Below are 17,437 nucleotides of genomic sequence, written 5' to 3'. Positions count from 1 at the left end.
TTCAGCATTCCAAATTTCAGAATAAATTTATTATCAAAGTACATATGTGTCACTGTATACCACCCTGAGATTCATTTTTGCATGCAATCACAGTAGCAAATAATACAACAGAATCAATGAAAAAATCAGACATAAGCAAAGACTGACAAGCAACCTATGTGCAAAAGAAGACAAATCATGCAAATACAAAAAAAATTAATAAATAAGTGAGTAAATAATACTGAGATATGAGTTGTAGAGTCCTTGAAAGTGAGTCCATAGGTTGTGGAATCACTTCTGTGTTGAGGTGACTACCCTCTTCAAAGTCTCATCATGATAATGAACATCACTGTCAAAGTTCCTGATCTACGCAACTCCCTTGTCCATTCGTCCCCCCCATCCCTCCCCACTGATCTCCCTCCTGGCACTTATCCGTGTAAGCGGAACAAGTGCTACACATGCCCTTACACTTCCTCCCTTACCACCATTTAGGGCCCCAAACAGTCCTTCCAGGTGAGGCAACACTTCACCTGTGAGTCGGCTGGGGTGATATACTGCGTCCGGTGCTCCCGATGTGGCCTTTTATATATTGGCGAGACCCGACCCAGACTGGGAGACCGCTTTGCTGAACATCTACACTCTGTCCGCCAGAGAAAGCAGGATCTCCCAGTGGCCACACATTTTAATTCCACATCCCATTCCCATTCTGACATGTCTATCCACGGCCTCCTCTACTGTAAAGATGAAGCCACACTCAGGTTGGAGGAACAACACCTTATATTCCGTCTGGGTAGCCTCCAACCTGATGGCATGAACATCGACTTCTCTAACTTCCGCTAAGGCCCCACCTCCCCCTCGTACCCCATCTGGTACTTATTTTTATGCATACATTCTTTCTCTCACTCTCCTTTTTCTCCCTCTGTCCCTCTGAATATACCTGTTGCCCATCCTCTGGGTTCCCCCCCCCCCGTCTTTCTTCCCAGACCTCCTGTCTCATGATCCTCTCGTATCCCCTTTTGCCTATCACCTGTCCAGCTCTTGGCTCTATCCCTCCCCCTCCTGTCTTCTCCTATCATTTTGGATCTCCCCCTCCCCCTCCAACTTTCAAATTCCTTACTCACTCTTCCTTCAGTTAGTCCTGACAAAGGGTCTTGGCCTGAAACGTCGACTGCACCTCTTCCTACAGATGCTGCCTGGCCTGCTGCGTTCACCAGCAACTTTGATGTGTGTTGCTTGAATTTCCAGCATCTGCAGAATTCCTGTTGTTTTCCTATGGAACTGCTCTTTGGCCACTCCAAAAATCAGTCCGGTTGCCACTGTTGGTCACTGTCCTGAAAGATCAGAGTAAGATCTTGAGAAGGGAAAACCTGGGTTCGGCTGTGTTAACCTCCAGTGTGCAGTCATGGGGTAATGTCTACAGAAGGATGCTTTTTAAAGCCTAGACACAGGTGATAAAGGGTCTCAGCCTGAAACGTTGACTCTTTATTCCTTTCCATAGATCCTTCCTGACCTGTTGATTCCCTTCAACATTTTGTGTGTGTTTCCCTTTGATTTTTTTTACACCTACCTATACTGGTACTAATTTACAGTCACGATTAAATCCATCAGTACATATTTGTACTGAAGGACCCACACGGCCACAGGGAGAAAATGGGGGCTCCACACAAGTAGCATCAAATCAGAATTGCATCGGGGGAACCACTGTGCCTCTGTAGCAGACACACCCAGCCCTGAGACACCAGGCAAGGTTGTTTGATTCCGAGCAATTGGTTTATTGATCAGTACAGAATGTCTCTCTGGGTGCTTCCTGCTCCCTCCCCTCTCCATTCCCCTTTCCCCAACCATAAGACAAAGCAGCAGAATATGGCCATTCAGCCCATTGAGTCTGCTCCGCCATTTCATCATGGATGATCCCAGATCCCACTCAACCCCATACAGCTGCTTTCTTGCCATAACCTTTGATGCCCTGACCAATCAGGAAACTATCAATGTTTGCTTTAAATTTACCCACGGACTTGGTCTCCACTGATGAAGGATTGCAGAACACTCGACAGATTCACTACTCTCTGGCTAAAAAAAATTCCTCCTGAACTCTGTTCTAAAGGGTCACCCCTCAATTTTAAGGCAATGCCCTCGAGTTCGTCTCCACAGCCACCTTATCTAGTCCTTTCAACACTCAGTCGGCTTCAGTGAAATCCCCCCACATTCTTCTAAATTCCAGTGAGTATAGGCCCAAAGCTGCCAAACGCTCCTCATATGTTAACCCCTTCTTTACCGGAATCAACCTTGTGAACCTCTTCCTAGAGATGCTGCCTGGCCTGCTGCGTTCACCAGCAACTTTGATGTGTGTTGCTTGTGAACCTCATCTGGGTTCTCTCCAAAGACAACACATCCTTTCTAGCACTTTTTCCTTCATAATAGCAATAGCATTCACCCTTGCTCCCTGACACTCACGGACCTCTGGCACACTGCTAGTGTCTTCCACAGTGAAGACTTTTAGAAACATAGAAAACCTACAGCACAATACAGGCCCTTCGGCACCATGCTGTGCCAAACATGTCCTTACCTTAGAACTACCTAGAGTTACCAATACCCCTCTATTTTTCTTTTTTTTTTAAATTTCATTCTTATTTGGATAAGGTATTCACAAGCAATACACAAACTTATTTTTACATATATAACCTCCATTTTTTATGTGAGTAAATCTATACTAATTTGTACATTCACAAGTGCAAATTGAGATAATATAGAAAATAATTAGGCACTCAAATAGATGTTTATGTGCAATTCTAATTCCACTCTATTAAACTAAATAATGATAATAGTTGTAATAAAAAATATTAATAATAGTGGTTGAATACTAATTTCCATGTATCTCTTTTGGTCCATTTCTTTCTGGTCCAAAATTTCCCCAGATCTTTTCTTTGCTTGCGTTAATTCCGCATTTTCCAAAAGCCCTCTATTTTTCTAAGCTCCATGTATCCATCCAGAAGTCTCTTAAAAGACCCTATCGTATCTGCCTCCACCACTGCCACCGGCAGCCCATTCCACACACTCACCACTCTCTGTGTAAAAAACCTACTCCTGACATCTCCTCTGTACCTTCTTCCAAGCACCTTAAGACTGTGCCCTCTCATGCTAGCCATTTCAGACCTGGGAACAAGCCTCTGACTATCCACATGATCAATGCCTCTCATTGTCTTGTACACCTCTATCAGGTCACCTCTCATCCTCCATTGCTCCAAGGAGAATGGGCCGAGTTCATTCAACCTATTCTCATAAGGCATGATCCCCAATCCAGGCAACATCCTTGTAAATCTCCTCTGCACCCTTTCTATGGTTTCCACGTCCTTCCTGTAGTGAGGCGACCAGAATTGAACACAGTACTCCAACTGGGGTCTGACCAGGGACCTATATAGTTGCAACATTGCCTCTCGGCCCTGTACAAAGTACTTATTAAGTTCATCCACCATTTCTTTGTCCTCCATTACTACCTCACCAGCATCATTTTCCAGTGGTCCAATATCATCTCTCAGCTCCCTTTTACTCTTTATGTAACTGAAAAAACTTTTGCTATCCTGCTTTATATTATTGGCCAGTTGCCCTCGTATTTCATCTTTTTCTTTCTCGTGGCTCTTTAGTTGCCTTTTGTTGGATTTTAAAAACTTCCCAATCATTCATCTTCCCGCTCACATTTGCTATCTTATATGCCCTTTCCTTGGCTTTTATGCAGACCTTAACTTCCTTGGTCAGTCACAGTTGCCTAGCCCTGCCATTTGAGAACTACTTCTTCCATCGGACATATCTATCCTGCACCTTGTGACCTATTCCCAGAAACTTCAGTCACCTCTGCTCTGCTGCCATCCATGCTATCCTCCTCCAATCTACCTGGGCAAGTTTCTCTCTCATGCCTCTGTAACTCCCTGCGATACTGACACATGTGACATCCTCTCAAACTGCAGTATGAATTTAATCATATTATGATCACTGCCTCCTAAGGGATCCTTTACTTTAAGCTCCCTAATAAGATCTGGATTATTACACCACACCCAATCTAAGTTAGCCTTTCCCCAAGTAGGCTCGAGCACAAGCTGCTCTAAAAAGCTATCTCACAGGCATTCAACAAATACCCTCTCTTGCGATCAGACACCAACCTGATTTTCCCAATACCCTTGCATATTGAAGTCGCCCAGTACAATTGTGACATTACGCTTATTACGTGCCCTCTCCAGCTCCCTTTGCAATCTCAACCCCACATCTGGGCTACTATTTGGAGGCCTATATATGACTCCCATAATGTTTTTTTTACCCTAGCAGTTTCTTCATTCCACCCACAAAGACTCGACATTCTCCGACCCTATGTCACCTCTTTCTAAAAATGTAATTCTATCACTTACCAACAGAGCCACACCACTGCCTACGCCTTCCTGTCCGTTCTTTCAATACAAAGTGTAGCCTCTGATATTGAACTCCCAACTATGGCCTTCTTTCAGCCATGACAGTGCTGCCCACAATGTCTAATTGCACCACGAGTTTGTCCACCTTATTCCAAATGCTACATGCATTTAAATACAACACCTTCAGTCCTGCATTCTTCAACCTTTTGAATTTTGCCTCTGTGGTACAACTTAACTCCTTGCTCTGTATGCAGTTGAACCCAATCATTGGCTTGTCCTTCCTTTTATTCGTATTACTTATTACATCCTCTGTTTGTAAACCTGAGGCTTATCCTCAGCTCTATCATACTGGTTCCCATCCCCCTGCCATATTAGATTAAACCACTCCCTGCAGCTCGAGTAAACCTGCCCACAAGAATATTGGTCCCTCTCGGATTCATGTGCACCCTGTTCCTTTTGTACAGGTCACACCTGGCCCAGAAGAGGTCCCAGTGAACCAGAAATCTGAATCTCTGCCCCCTGCTACAAATCTTCAGCCACACATTTAGCTGTCACCTCATTCTATTCCTAGCCTCACTGTCACGTGGCTAAGGCAGCAATCCCGACATTACTACCCTTGAGGTCCTGCTTCTCAACTTCCTTCCAAACTCCCTGTATTCTGTTTTCTGGATCACCTCCCTTTTTCTATCTATGTTGTTGATACAAGTATGTACCATGGTTTCTGGCTGCTCACCCTCCCCTTCTAGGATATTGTGGACACGTTCAGAAACATTCAGACCCTGGCACCCAGGAGGCACACTACCATCCGCGTTTCTTTTTCAAGTAACAGAATCACCTATCTGTCCCATTAACTATAAATGTTCCCTATTACTGCTGCCATCCTCTTCAGTTTCCTACCTTTCTGAGCCACAGGGCCAGACTCAGTGCCAGAGGCATGGCTGCTGTTGCTTCCCCCAGATAAGTCAACCAACACCCCCCAACAGTATTCAAAATGAAGTACTTATTGTTCAGTCGGATGGCCCAAGAGTGTTCTCCGTTATCTGGTGTTTTCCCTTCTTTCTCTTGACAGTCACCCATATATCTGTCTCCTGTAGCCCTGGGGCGACTACCTCCCTGCAGCTTCTGTCTATCACCTCCTCACTTCCCCTAATAAGCTGAAGGTCATCAAGCTGCAGCTCCATTTCCCTAAGGAGCTACAGCTCGATGCACCTGGAGCAGATGTGGTCATCGGAGCGGCTGGAAGTTTCCTGGAAATCCCATATCTGACATCCAGAACAAAACACTGGCCCTACAGATATACCCTTTATTCTTTCAAGAGTTAAATAAGAAAAAGAAATGAGAAATAAACTTACCTTCTTACCTCACCTTCACCTGTTTTTTACCGAAGCCTGTTGAGCCAAAGCCATACCACTCTGACTCAGACCACTCTCACGATGACCACTCCGCTTTGAACATGTGCAGGAATGCCCCTGCTGCACCTGAGCCACAGTCCAATCAAAGAGTCCCACTGAAGAGTGGCTGTATTTTAAAGCTCCACTCCTGACCTGCATGGGAATACTTCTGCCGTTTCTGTGCCACTGTCTGATCAAAGATTCCCGCTGAAGAGTGGCTGCTTTTTAAAGCTCCACTCTGGACCTGTGCAGGAACACTTCTACTGCTTCTGCGCTGCTGTCCAATCCATGATTCCCCTCTCCCTGCCTCCTTCCCACTCTCAATTCACAATAGCGACCCATATCAGAATCAGATTTTTCATCACTCACATATGTCACAAAATCTGTTTTTTTTTGCAGCAGTGGTTCAGTGCAATACATAAAATTATTACAGTGGTGTGCAAAAGAAAGCAAACTGCAAAGCTATAGAGAAATAAGAGAGAGATGGCTCTGATGGGTGCTGGCATGAGACCAATGGGCCAAGTGGCCTCCTCTGAGACATTGTAAATATATCATTGCATTAATCATTCCAATATATTAACAATATTCAGCTGTTATTTTGCAAGGTTTTTTTTTGAAACTTTGCCCTCCCTTTGCAGTGCCGTTGCCAGTCCAGATGTAGTTAGCAATTACATGAAATTGGAATCATTGAGGAGCAAACAGCAAGCTGATCCTGTCATATAACAGATGGAGATATAAAAGGGAAGCACTCACCCTGGTGAGGATCAAATTGATTTGCATGGATGATTTAATACAGGGAGTCATAGCACCTATTTGATTTATCCAGAAAGCAGTGGAAAGAGCAAAAACAGCTCATAATCTGGGAGCACTGCCTATGTGCAAAATGCATTTCTTATTGTCTTTTTGAAAATCTCATCTGAATGCCGATATCCCATTAAATGGTCCATTTAATGCAGATATCAAGTCTACCATCTCTCTAAGTGTTACATTAAAATACTTCCAAGCAAGGGAGAGGACTCTGAATTACTTTCCTTGCTGGTAAGCTTCGTTTGAAAAGCTCTGTATATAGAATGATTGCCTTTCAGATGATATATGCCTAATCGTGTCTTAGAATAGTCAAGGCATCCCTCCAAGCTGGCTTAATATTTGTAAGTCAACATTGCTCTGGCTCCAGCCAGTGTGCTGAATTGTGATTCTTTTCTGTTGAAGATTAGCTTTAATTGTCACGAAATGCATTGTTTGCATCAGCGTCCAACACATTCCGACATGCTTCCAGTGACAAAGTAATAACACTAACAAGTATGTTTTTTTACAATGTGGGAGGGAATCAGAACACGCGGAGGAAGCCCATGGAGAACATACAAACTCCTTAACCCAGGCCGAAGTTCAAAGTAAATTTATTATCGAAGTACATACTGTACTTTGCAAATCTCTTAGGCAACAGCATTGCGGCTGTCTGGGATTACCTGGAGAGACAGAAGCAAGGAAGACAGCCAAAGTCTGCAGAAAAGCTGTCACAAATTCTCCAAGATACTTGGAAGAACCTACCAGCCAATTTTTTTATAAAACCGTATAACAGTGTACTGAGAGAATTGATGTAGTTTTAAAGGCAGTTTTGGAGGTTACACCAAATATTCATTTGATTTAATTTTTTTTCACTGTTTACTGCTCTTTATAGTAATTTTTTTGATATTTAGAAAGTTTTCATTTCATTATTTTGGAAAGCAACTTCGCTTTACAGAATTTTTTTACACGTGCCTAAAAATTTTGCACAGTACTGTATATGTCACCATATACAACCCTGAGATTAATTTTCTTGTGGGCATTCACTGTAAATACAGGAAACAGAACAGAATCAATGAAAGACTGCCCCCAAGAGGCCAGGCATACAAAATCTATGTGATTCTTGTTCTGCAGTTTGCTGGTTGGTTTGATGAAAGTGGTGGAAGACTAATTTTGATGGCAAAAGACAGGAACTTGCAACAGTTAATTGGGAGAGGCCATTAGCAGGTTAGGGTGGCAGCGGGGGCAGGGGGATGCGTCTCTACCAACGGAGGTGTGAGGCGTTCCATCCCTCTGCCAGCCTGCAGGTCAATCTTGGGCAAGATGTAGCACCTGCTTAGCCCACCGATCTGGGTCACGTGAAACCATGGGTGTGGTTGGTAGATGGTCATATGAGCAGCTGGTGTACATCACGTCAATAGATAATAGACAATAGACATTAGGTGCAGGAGTAGGCCATTCGGCCCTTCAAGCCAGCACCGCCATTCACGGTGATCATGGCTGATCATCCACAATCAGTACCCCGTTCCTGCCTTCTCCCCATATTCCTTGACTTCGCTATCATTAAGAGCTCTATCTAACTCTTTCTTGAAAGCATCCGGAGAATTGGCCTCCACTGCCTTCCGAGGCAGAGCATTCCACAGATCCACAACTCTCTGGATGAAAAAGTTTTTCCTCAACTGTGTTCTAAATGGCCTACCCCTTATTCTCAAATTGTGGCCTCTGGTTCTGGACTCCCCCAACACTGGGAACATGTTTCCTGCCTCTAGCGTGTCCAATCCCTTAATAATCTTATATGTTTCAATCAGATCCCCTCTCATCCTTCTAAATTCTTGTGTATACAAACCCAGTCGCTCCAATCTTTCAACATATGATAGTCCTGGTTATGTGACCACTGTTGGGATTAGGGAACCAAATGCTGATGAAGAATATTGGGGCTCAGGTCAGCAAAAAGAAAGAGGCAAAAGTAAGGTATATGTAGCTGGGATTGAGTGAAGTATATAAAAAGAGAAAGGATTACCAGGGAGAGAGGAGGGCCATTATTGACCAGTGTGGTTTCCATTTCTCTGTACCTGTTATGCTTTATTCTGAATTGTTATTGTTTACCCTTGTACTAACTTAATACACTGGCTAATGATCTGATTTGTATGCAAGTAAAAGTTTTCACTGTATCTCAGTACACAAGACAATAATATACCAGTACCAATGCTGAAATCCCTCTGAGTCCATGTCAATGATAAAGAACATATATGTTCTAATCCTGCACTTTACTAGTTAAAACGTTGTACAGCTTGGTAGCTTTAGCGCAATCGCTTTACAGCTCCTGCGATCATCAATTGCTGTTCGATCCCCTTCGCTGTCTGTAAGGAATTTGTACATTCTCCCTGTTTCCGCTTGCGTTTCCTCCGGGTGCTCTGGTTTCCTCCCACAGTCCAAAGACATACAGGTTAGGGTTGGCGTTAGCGAGCTGTGGCAAGCTATGTTGTTGGCGCCAGAGCGCGGTAACGCTTCCAGGCTGCCCCGAGCACAATGCTCGGACTGTGTTGGTCGTTGATGCAAACGACACATTTCACTGTATGTTGCAACGTTTCAAAATCTTCATCTTCACTCTCAGCCTCATCAGCCCACTGGCTCAACATTGAACATCTCATGCCCAATTACACCCATTTACACACATCCCATTTTACTCCCTTACATTTCCATCAGCTTTTCTCTGATTCCAACATTCACCTACATACTAAATTCAGTTTACTTAAATAACTACACCCAGTGGCCACTTTATTAGGTACACCTAATAATGTTAATACAAATATCTAAGCAGCCAATCATGTGGCAGCAACTCAATGCATAAAAGCATACAGACATGGCCAAGAGGTCCATTTGTTGTTCAGAACAAACATCAGAATGGGAAAGAAATGTGATCTAAGTGACTTTGACCATGGAATGATTGTTGGTGTCAGATGGGGTGGTTTGAGTATCTCAGAAACTGCTGATCTCCGGTTATTTTCATGCACGACAGTCTCCTGAGTTTACTGAGAATGGTGTGAGTAGCAGTTCTGCAGGCAAAAATGCCTTGTTAATGGGAGAGGTCAGAGGAGAATGGCCAGACTGGTTCAAACTGGCAGGAAGGCGACAGCAATGCAAATAAATAAATGTTACAGCAGTGGTGTGCAGAAGAGCGTCTCTGAATGAGCAGCACATTGAACTTTGATGTGGACGGGCTACAGCAGCAGAAGACCATGAACGTTCACTCAGTGGCCACTTTAATATGTTCAGGAGATACCTAATATAGTAGCCACTGAGTGTAAGTATCAACCAGCAATTTCTTTTGGATTAGGAGGAAACCTGAGACATGGATGTGGCACACGCTGTCATGGGAAGATCATACCTATTCCACACACTAAGCAGCAGAGGTCAGCATTGAACCCAGGTCACTGGAGCTGTGTGGCACCAGGTCCACAAACTGCATCATTATGTCAACATTTTATTTTCTGCATTTCATTTGGCAGATTTCAATTTCATCACAAAACTATTTTCCACCCAAATATGTAATTCTAACTTTATATTATGGGAAAAATTTGATGACTACTGTGCAAAAGCCTTTGGGACATGTATACAGCTAGAGCGCTGAAGACTTTTGCACAGTACTGTGTTTGTCATTGTGGAGTGGAGAGCAAGTTTGTAAATCAGGTGGGAGCAAAGATGTTGGGCATGGCGACGGTGGAGCGCTGCAGGAGGGGTGTGGGACAGGTAGCAGAGAAGGAGTGCCAAGGACGGAGGGGGCGGCGTGTGTGCAGGCACACCCAGCCCTGAGACACCAGGCAGGGTAACTTGATTCTAAACAATTGTTTATTGATCATCACAGAATGTCTCTCTGGTACTTCCCACTCCCTCCCCTCTCCCTTCCCTTTTTCCCAACCATGACTCCCCTCTCCCTGCCCCCTTCCCACTCTCAGTCCACAATAGAGACCCATATCAGAATCAGGTTTATCATCACTCACATATGTCATGAAATCTGTTTTTTTTTTGCTGTAGCAATACAGTGCAATACATGAAATTATTACAGTACTGTGCAAAAGATTTAGGCACTCGAGCTATATATATGCCCAGGACTTTTACACAGTACAGTATTTCCAGTGGAATGACATTTAGATAGGTCTAATGAGGTTGATTATTATACAATAGTGAAAATGGAAATCGGTTTCATCATACTGGAAGGGGCTGATACAATTAAATCCACAGCATATGTCAAATTACACACTAATTACACACATTTCATCCTCGTAAGAAGAAAATTATCTGTTATTTAATCATCTGCAACACATGGCAACACCACGGGCTCTTGTAGACTGAGAAGTGTGTACTTTCTGTCTTTTCCAGCTTCTTATCTACAACTGTCATGCAGAGTTTGATATCCGTGCTGCCGTAGCAACCGATAACATTTTATTTTCCATGTCTTAATACAGTGATGAAAAGCACATGCTCATTGTGTCAAAAAATGCCATCTTTATTTGTTATGAAAACAGTTGAGATAATGACCTCAACTGTGGACATGCAGAGGATGTTTCCTGTAGTGGGGGAGTCTAGGACCAGAGGGCACAGCCTCAGAACAGAAGGACGTGCCTTTAGAACAGAGCTGAGGAGAAATTTCTTTAACCAGAGGCTGGAGAATCTATGGAGCTCATTGCCACAGTCTGTGGTGGAGGCCAAGTCATTAGGTGTATTTAAAGTGGAGGTTGATAGGTTCTTGATTAGTAAAGGTGTCAAAGGTTATGGGAAGAAGGCAGGAGAATGGGGTTGAGAGGGATAATAAATCAGCCATGATGGAAAGGCAGAACAGATTCAAGGGGCTGAATAGCCTAATTCTGGTCTTACAGTCTTACGAATACAGAGTCCACTGTTTCAATATACTGCTATTGGTATAGTAATGATTCATAACAGACATTATAATTAGTACAGAAAAACTGATACGTACTTGAACTGTCACTTTGTGGGTTAACAGTTGTTCCTGCTAAACAATGCTAAGAAGGACTTCAAATATATCACTTCAGACTAATCAGTAATTCAGTGGTGCAAAATGTAGGGAAGTCTGTGAGGATTTTACCTGTAGAACTGTATTGTAAAATACTGTATTGTACCTGTAAAAATGTATTACAAACAACAACTTGCATTTATACTATAGCCTGGTAAACATGCTCAGGCAGTTAATTTTTACAGTAAAATCAAGGATCAACATTTATTTGCAGTCTAATAGTGAGTGATTGTCTTAGTCATTTTTCTTTTGATTGCAAGACCCTGTTGGCCATTGCTAATGTGGAACGCTGCAAGTCTGATTCACTGATTTATTGGCGGACAGCAGGGGAGTTGTGGGGTTTCGTTAGGACTAGGCCTCAAGCTGTGGTATCGTCTATTTACAGCCGCCCAGGGGAGAGGCATGGGCAGTGCCACGGACAGTGTGGCATAGTGTCCAGGCTAGATTTGGTGTTGCCCCCTAGTGTTTGTTTGGCAGAAGACAAGCTATATTGTGCTTGGCTGCAGACTGCAGCAACATTCATGGACTGTTCTCTTTGTATGACTGTATTTTACTGATATCTTATATGTGCTTGCAATTTTCTATGTGCCTTGCACTGCCTGTGACTGTTGGACTGCGTTTTGCACTTTGGCTCAGGAGTAACACTGTTTCATTTGGCTGCACAGTATTCACATATGGTTGAATGCCAATTCATCTTGAATTTGAATATTTGCATGTATTTGGAGTTTACCGTGGTAGGTTGGTCACGGTACAACATCCAACAAAAAATAACATTCAACAATTAGAAAGAATGAAGAGTTATATAAAAATGTTAGAGGTAAAGGTACAGATATAGAATAAAATATTTATAAAATTGTTAGGTATTTGTAATTTAATAGACAAGAGCATTCCACCTGTAGCTTTGTATACCCTCTTCCACCCCTACCCTTCCCTAGTCCCTGTGCTGCTCCCTGAATGAAAGATCAGTTACCTGTTCCCTGGCCTTTGATTTTAATCTAGTATAATGATGGGGTCTGGAGGGACTCACTTTCTTTGAGGGAAAATACCAAACAGCATGTGTCAGAGGACAGGAATTTGTTACTTATGGAACTATAACCACAAGTGTACAATTATCACCCAATTATGACAAAATGTTGAAGATACAATGTTCTGTAATGCTCATAGCTGGTTAATTAAGTTGAAACAGATTGGTAAGCAGTACTGTGCAAGTGTCTTCGGCACATTTGTATAGCCAGGGTATGTGGCATTTTAGCATGGTACTTAGCAATTCTATGTTTTGCACTGTACCTGCTGCCACAAAAAAACCAATTTCTTGACATATGAGTGAAGATGATTGATTCTGATATGGGTCTCTATTGTGGACTGAGAGTAGGAAGGGGGCAAGGAGAGGGGGATCATGGTTGGGAAAAGGGGAATGGAGTGGGGAGGGAGTGGGAAGCACCAGAGAGACAATCTGTAATGATCAATAAACCAATTGTTTGGAAACAGCTGTGCCCCCCACCCCCGCCCAGCTCTCCTTCTCTGCCACCTGTCCCAACCCCTCCTGCGGCGCTCCACTCTCGCCACTCCCAACATCCTTTGCTCCTGCCAGATTTACACCCTCGCTCTCCGCTCAACGTTGCAATACCATACGGAGCAAAAGTCTTAGGCACCCTAACTGCATAAGAATAAGACATTGGCACAATACTGTACCTTGAAATTATTTTAGCCAATTATTATCCTCTGTTCTTTGTTCAGACAATCTTTACACATTAACAAACACAACCTGATTGAAGTGAAATCTCAGACCAATGCCACCAGCTAACTCATTCAGACATCTGGATTTTCCTCTAGGTATCAGGATGCTGGATGGCATAGTAACAGATGCAATTGAAGCTACTTCCATTGGATTCAACCCACAGCATGTGGACATTTATAGTGCAAGCTGGGGGCCAAACGATGATGGGAAAACTGTGGAAGGTCCTGGACGACTTGCACAAAAAGCATTTGAATATGGCATTCAGAAGGTGAGCACATCATTGGAGACTTAAAAGTTTGTCCTTTTAGATTTTAAACTTTCTGGTAGTCTTTACTCTGGAATGTGAATAAGAATAATTATTAAATATCAGACAGTGAACTTCATGTAGATTCAATCCTCCTCAAGAAATGAGGAAATGATATTACCATTATTAAAGCAGCAGGTTTAAACACATTACTTACTAGATATTTTAAGAGCTCAAATAATCAGGTTATTAACGAGGAAGTACAGACATGAAGGGGAATTCCCATCTGGGGAAGATATGACAGAAATATCAAGAGGTTATGAGGAAATATGAAGCTTCTCAATTGAAGCAGTCAAGGTTTAACACTACTATAAAAGGTTTTAATAGTGCATGCAAAATTGATAATGACGGGTTATCAGTTTGAAGTTTTGATGAAGGTGTGTAGAATTGCTTGCATGCCGAGGATTGTTAAACGTGGAATGTTGAATAAGGAACAAAGGAGAAGTTATGCCAGAGCATTTTTGTGAATGTACTGTACTACGCAAAGTCTAAGGCACATATATATAGCTCAGGTGCCTAAAATCTTTGCACAGCACTGTAGTAATTTTATGTATTGCACTGTACTGCTGCCACAAAAAAAAACAAATTTCATGACGTCTGAGTGATGACGATAGACCTAATTTTGATTTGGGTCAGCAACAAAAGAAAATCTGCAGATGCTGGAAATCACAGTAACACCCACAAAATGCTGGAGGAACTCAGCAGGCCAGGCAGCATCTATGAAAAAGAGTAAACAGTCAACACTTCAGGCCAAGACCCTTCCTCAGGACACACAATGTGGGTCTCTTTTGTGGACTGAGAGTGGGAGGGGGACAGAGAGAGAGGGGAATCATGGTTAGGGAGAGGGGAGGGGAGGGTGGAGGGAGAAGGGAAGGGAGGGCGGAGGGAGAGGGGAAGCACCAGAGAATTCTGCACTGATCAGTCAACCATTTGTTTGGAATCAAAGGACCTTGCCCAATGTCTCAGGGCTGGGAGTGTCTGCTGCTCCCCCAGCAATCCTTTTCTGTCACCTGTTCCTCATCCCTCTCGCGGTGCTCCACCCTCACCATTCCCAACATCCTTTTCTTCTGCCAGATTTACAAACTTGCTCTCTGCTCTCCATTGACAAATACTGGAAAAAGTGGATAAATATTTTGATGTGAGGAAGGTGTAAATCTAAAGATTGATTCATTGACATGCAAGGTGTCAACGCAGACTTCATGGATTAGATTAAATAATTGCTATGGTTCTGCAATATATTAATGATAAAATTGACTTTAAATTATGCTCTTCCAGGGTAGAGGAGGAAAAGGGTCTGTTTTTGTCTGGGCTTCCGGGAATGGAGGTCGTCAAGGTGATAACTGTGACTGTGATGGATATACAGACAGTATCTACACTGTGTCCATAAGCAGTGCTTCACAACAAGGGCTTTCTCCATGGTATGCAGAAAAGTGTTCCTCAACACTGGCTACAGCCTACAGCAGTGGAGATTACACCGATCAAAGAATTGTACGTATCTGTCTCAGGTGACAACTTGTTTTTTTGTGATACGTGTATAGGAATAGTTAGGTTATTATTAATGCAAAATCTATCTTTTTAGATCTCTTTATTACTGATTTGAAGTTTGTATGGATCTCTACATTATAAAGTGGTGGAACTTTTCAGAATTCAGAGGATAGAACTGTAGATTTTATTATATGTGATACTGTATATAAAATACATCAAAAAATGATGGATCTAATTAAACTTCAGGGAGATCTCACATGGAGCACTGTCCGGGCAATATTGATGCTTTACTGTGGGTATCATTGAGACAGAATGTATGGTGATATCCAAAAAGAAGGAGATTCCTATCTGCAGGCTGAGAATAAACGGGGAAGACATAAAACAGGTACAGAACTTTTGCTACTTAGGAAGCTGGGTGACATCAGATGGCAGGTGCAACTTGGACATTAAAAGAAGAATAGGGATGGCAAAAGACACCTTTTCGAGAACGAAGAGTATACTGACCAATACTAAACTAGGCATGACAACCTGCCTCAGAGTACTGAAATGTTACGTTTATCCAGTTATGTTATACGGCTCAGAATGTTGGACAATATCTAGTAACATGAGGAAATGAATTGTAGCAGCAGAGATGTGGTTTTTGAGGAGGATGCAAAGAATATCATGAACGAAAGGAATATCTAACGAGGATGTCATGAACAGGGCAAACACAAAAAGAGAAATAATGTATGAGATCATGAAAAGGCAACGTAACTTCATTGGACATGTGATTAGGAAAGAGGAGTTAGAATGCACGGTAATTACGGGAAAGATTGAAGGGAAGAAAGCAAGAGAAAGACAAAGACAAATGGTGATGGAGACAGCAGCCAGAGAACTGGAAATGAGTACCAATGAATTGATCCACTTGACCCAAAACAGGAGTGTGTGGGCCATGGCAGTCAAAGCTCAAACTGGGCATGGCACCTGATGATGATAATGATGATAATCGTTTAGACTCTACCTGCAATATTGATGTTCTACAGTGGGTATCATTGAGAACCTACGTGCAATGGGAGATGTTAAAGATATTAATGTACAGAAGAAAGTCTTGGGAAAATAGATTTTGTTTCTAATTATTGTAGTTTCAGAGATTAACATCTTTCCAGCTTATGATATTGAAAATATGTTAAAGCACACAATTATGTCAAGATTTCCACTATAATTAGTCAGATTCATGTTTATTGGTGTTAATGAGGAAGTGAAGAACCAATATGAACCCTCATTGTTACAGATAACCACATCGAACATGGAACATTACAGCATAGATCTAGCCCTTCGGCCTGCGAGGTTGTGCCAACCTTTTAACCTACTCCAAGATTAATCTGAACTTTCTCTCCATTACTCTACCATCCATGTGCCTATCACAGAGTTTCTTAAAAGCCCCTAATGCATTTGCCTCTACCACCACCCCTGGCAGCGTGTTCATACACCCACCACTCTGTGAGTAAAGAATTTATCTCTGACATTCCCATGTACTTTCCTACAAACACCTTAAAATTACACCCCCTTGTATTAACCATAGTAAATGTCTTCCCTCATGACAGCAGATTCAAACCTCAGTCCCTTTTCAATATGTTAGTAACTAGGAGCTTTTAAGAACTAAGTAATGAAACACTTTTGAAAAATATAGTATGTATTTCACAAACTAAGGTCTGTATATATTTGACCTGTTTTGTCATATAATTTTCTTTAAGAATTCAGCATGGTTCAAGACTGCAATCATGGCAAATGTGCTTCTTTGCAATGTGTTTCAGACAAGTGCCGATCTTCACAATGACTGCACCGAGACTCACACTGGCACCTCGGCTTCCGCTCCACTGGCTGCTGGGATCATCGCCCTTGCTCTGGAACAGAAGTACGTCAGCATTCAGTAAAATAATACCTTCAAAGTGGGAAACTTGATTATCTTAGAAGTCACAATAAATACTTTGAGACCGAGCTCACACACACAAAATGGTGGAGGAACTCAGCAGATCAGGCTGTGGAAAGGAATAAACAGTCCACATTTCAGGCTGAGGACACTTTATTATCAGGTCTGGAAAGGAAGGGGGGAAGATGCCTGAATAAGAAGCTGGGGGAGGGCAAGAAGTACTAACTGATGGGTGATAGGAGAAGCCAGGTGGGTGGGTGTGGGGAGGGAAGATGAAGTGAGAAGCTGAGAGGTGATAGGTGGATCAGGTAAAGGGCTGAAGAAGGAGGAATCTGATAGGAGAGGACGGTGGACCTTGAGGGAAAGAGAAGAAGGAGGGGCAACAGAGGGAGGTGTGTTCTGGCATCTTTCCACTTCCC

At 42.7% G+C, this 17,437-nt stretch overlaps 1 protein-coding gene across 1 annotated transcript in view; it reads left to right on the top strand.

Annotated features, from left to right (window-relative positions):
- The window catches only part of pcsk1 (proprotein convertase subtilisin/kexin type 1), a 68,508-nt gene that overhangs the window by 32,859 nt on the left and 18,212 nt on the right, over positions 1–17,437 (top strand). The window contains exons 7-9 of the mRNA XM_063069141.1: positions 13,416–13,588; positions 14,900–15,112; positions 16,903–17,003. Coding sequence (XP_062925211.1) covers positions 13,416–13,588; positions 14,900–15,112; positions 16,903–17,003 — 487 coding nt within the window. The remainder of the gene's footprint in view (positions 1–13,415; positions 13,589–14,899; positions 15,113–16,902; positions 17,004–17,437) is intronic.

The sequence above is a fragment of the Mobula hypostoma genome, chromosome 16 (genome assembly GCF_963921235.1).
Source record: "Mobula hypostoma chromosome 16, sMobHyp1.1, whole genome shotgun sequence".
NCBI lineage: Eukaryota > Metazoa > Chordata > Chondrichthyes > Myliobatiformes > Myliobatidae > Mobula > Mobula hypostoma.
The sequence above is the reverse complement of the archived record's forward strand: the minus strand, read 5'-3'. Positions and strand labels throughout refer to the sequence as shown.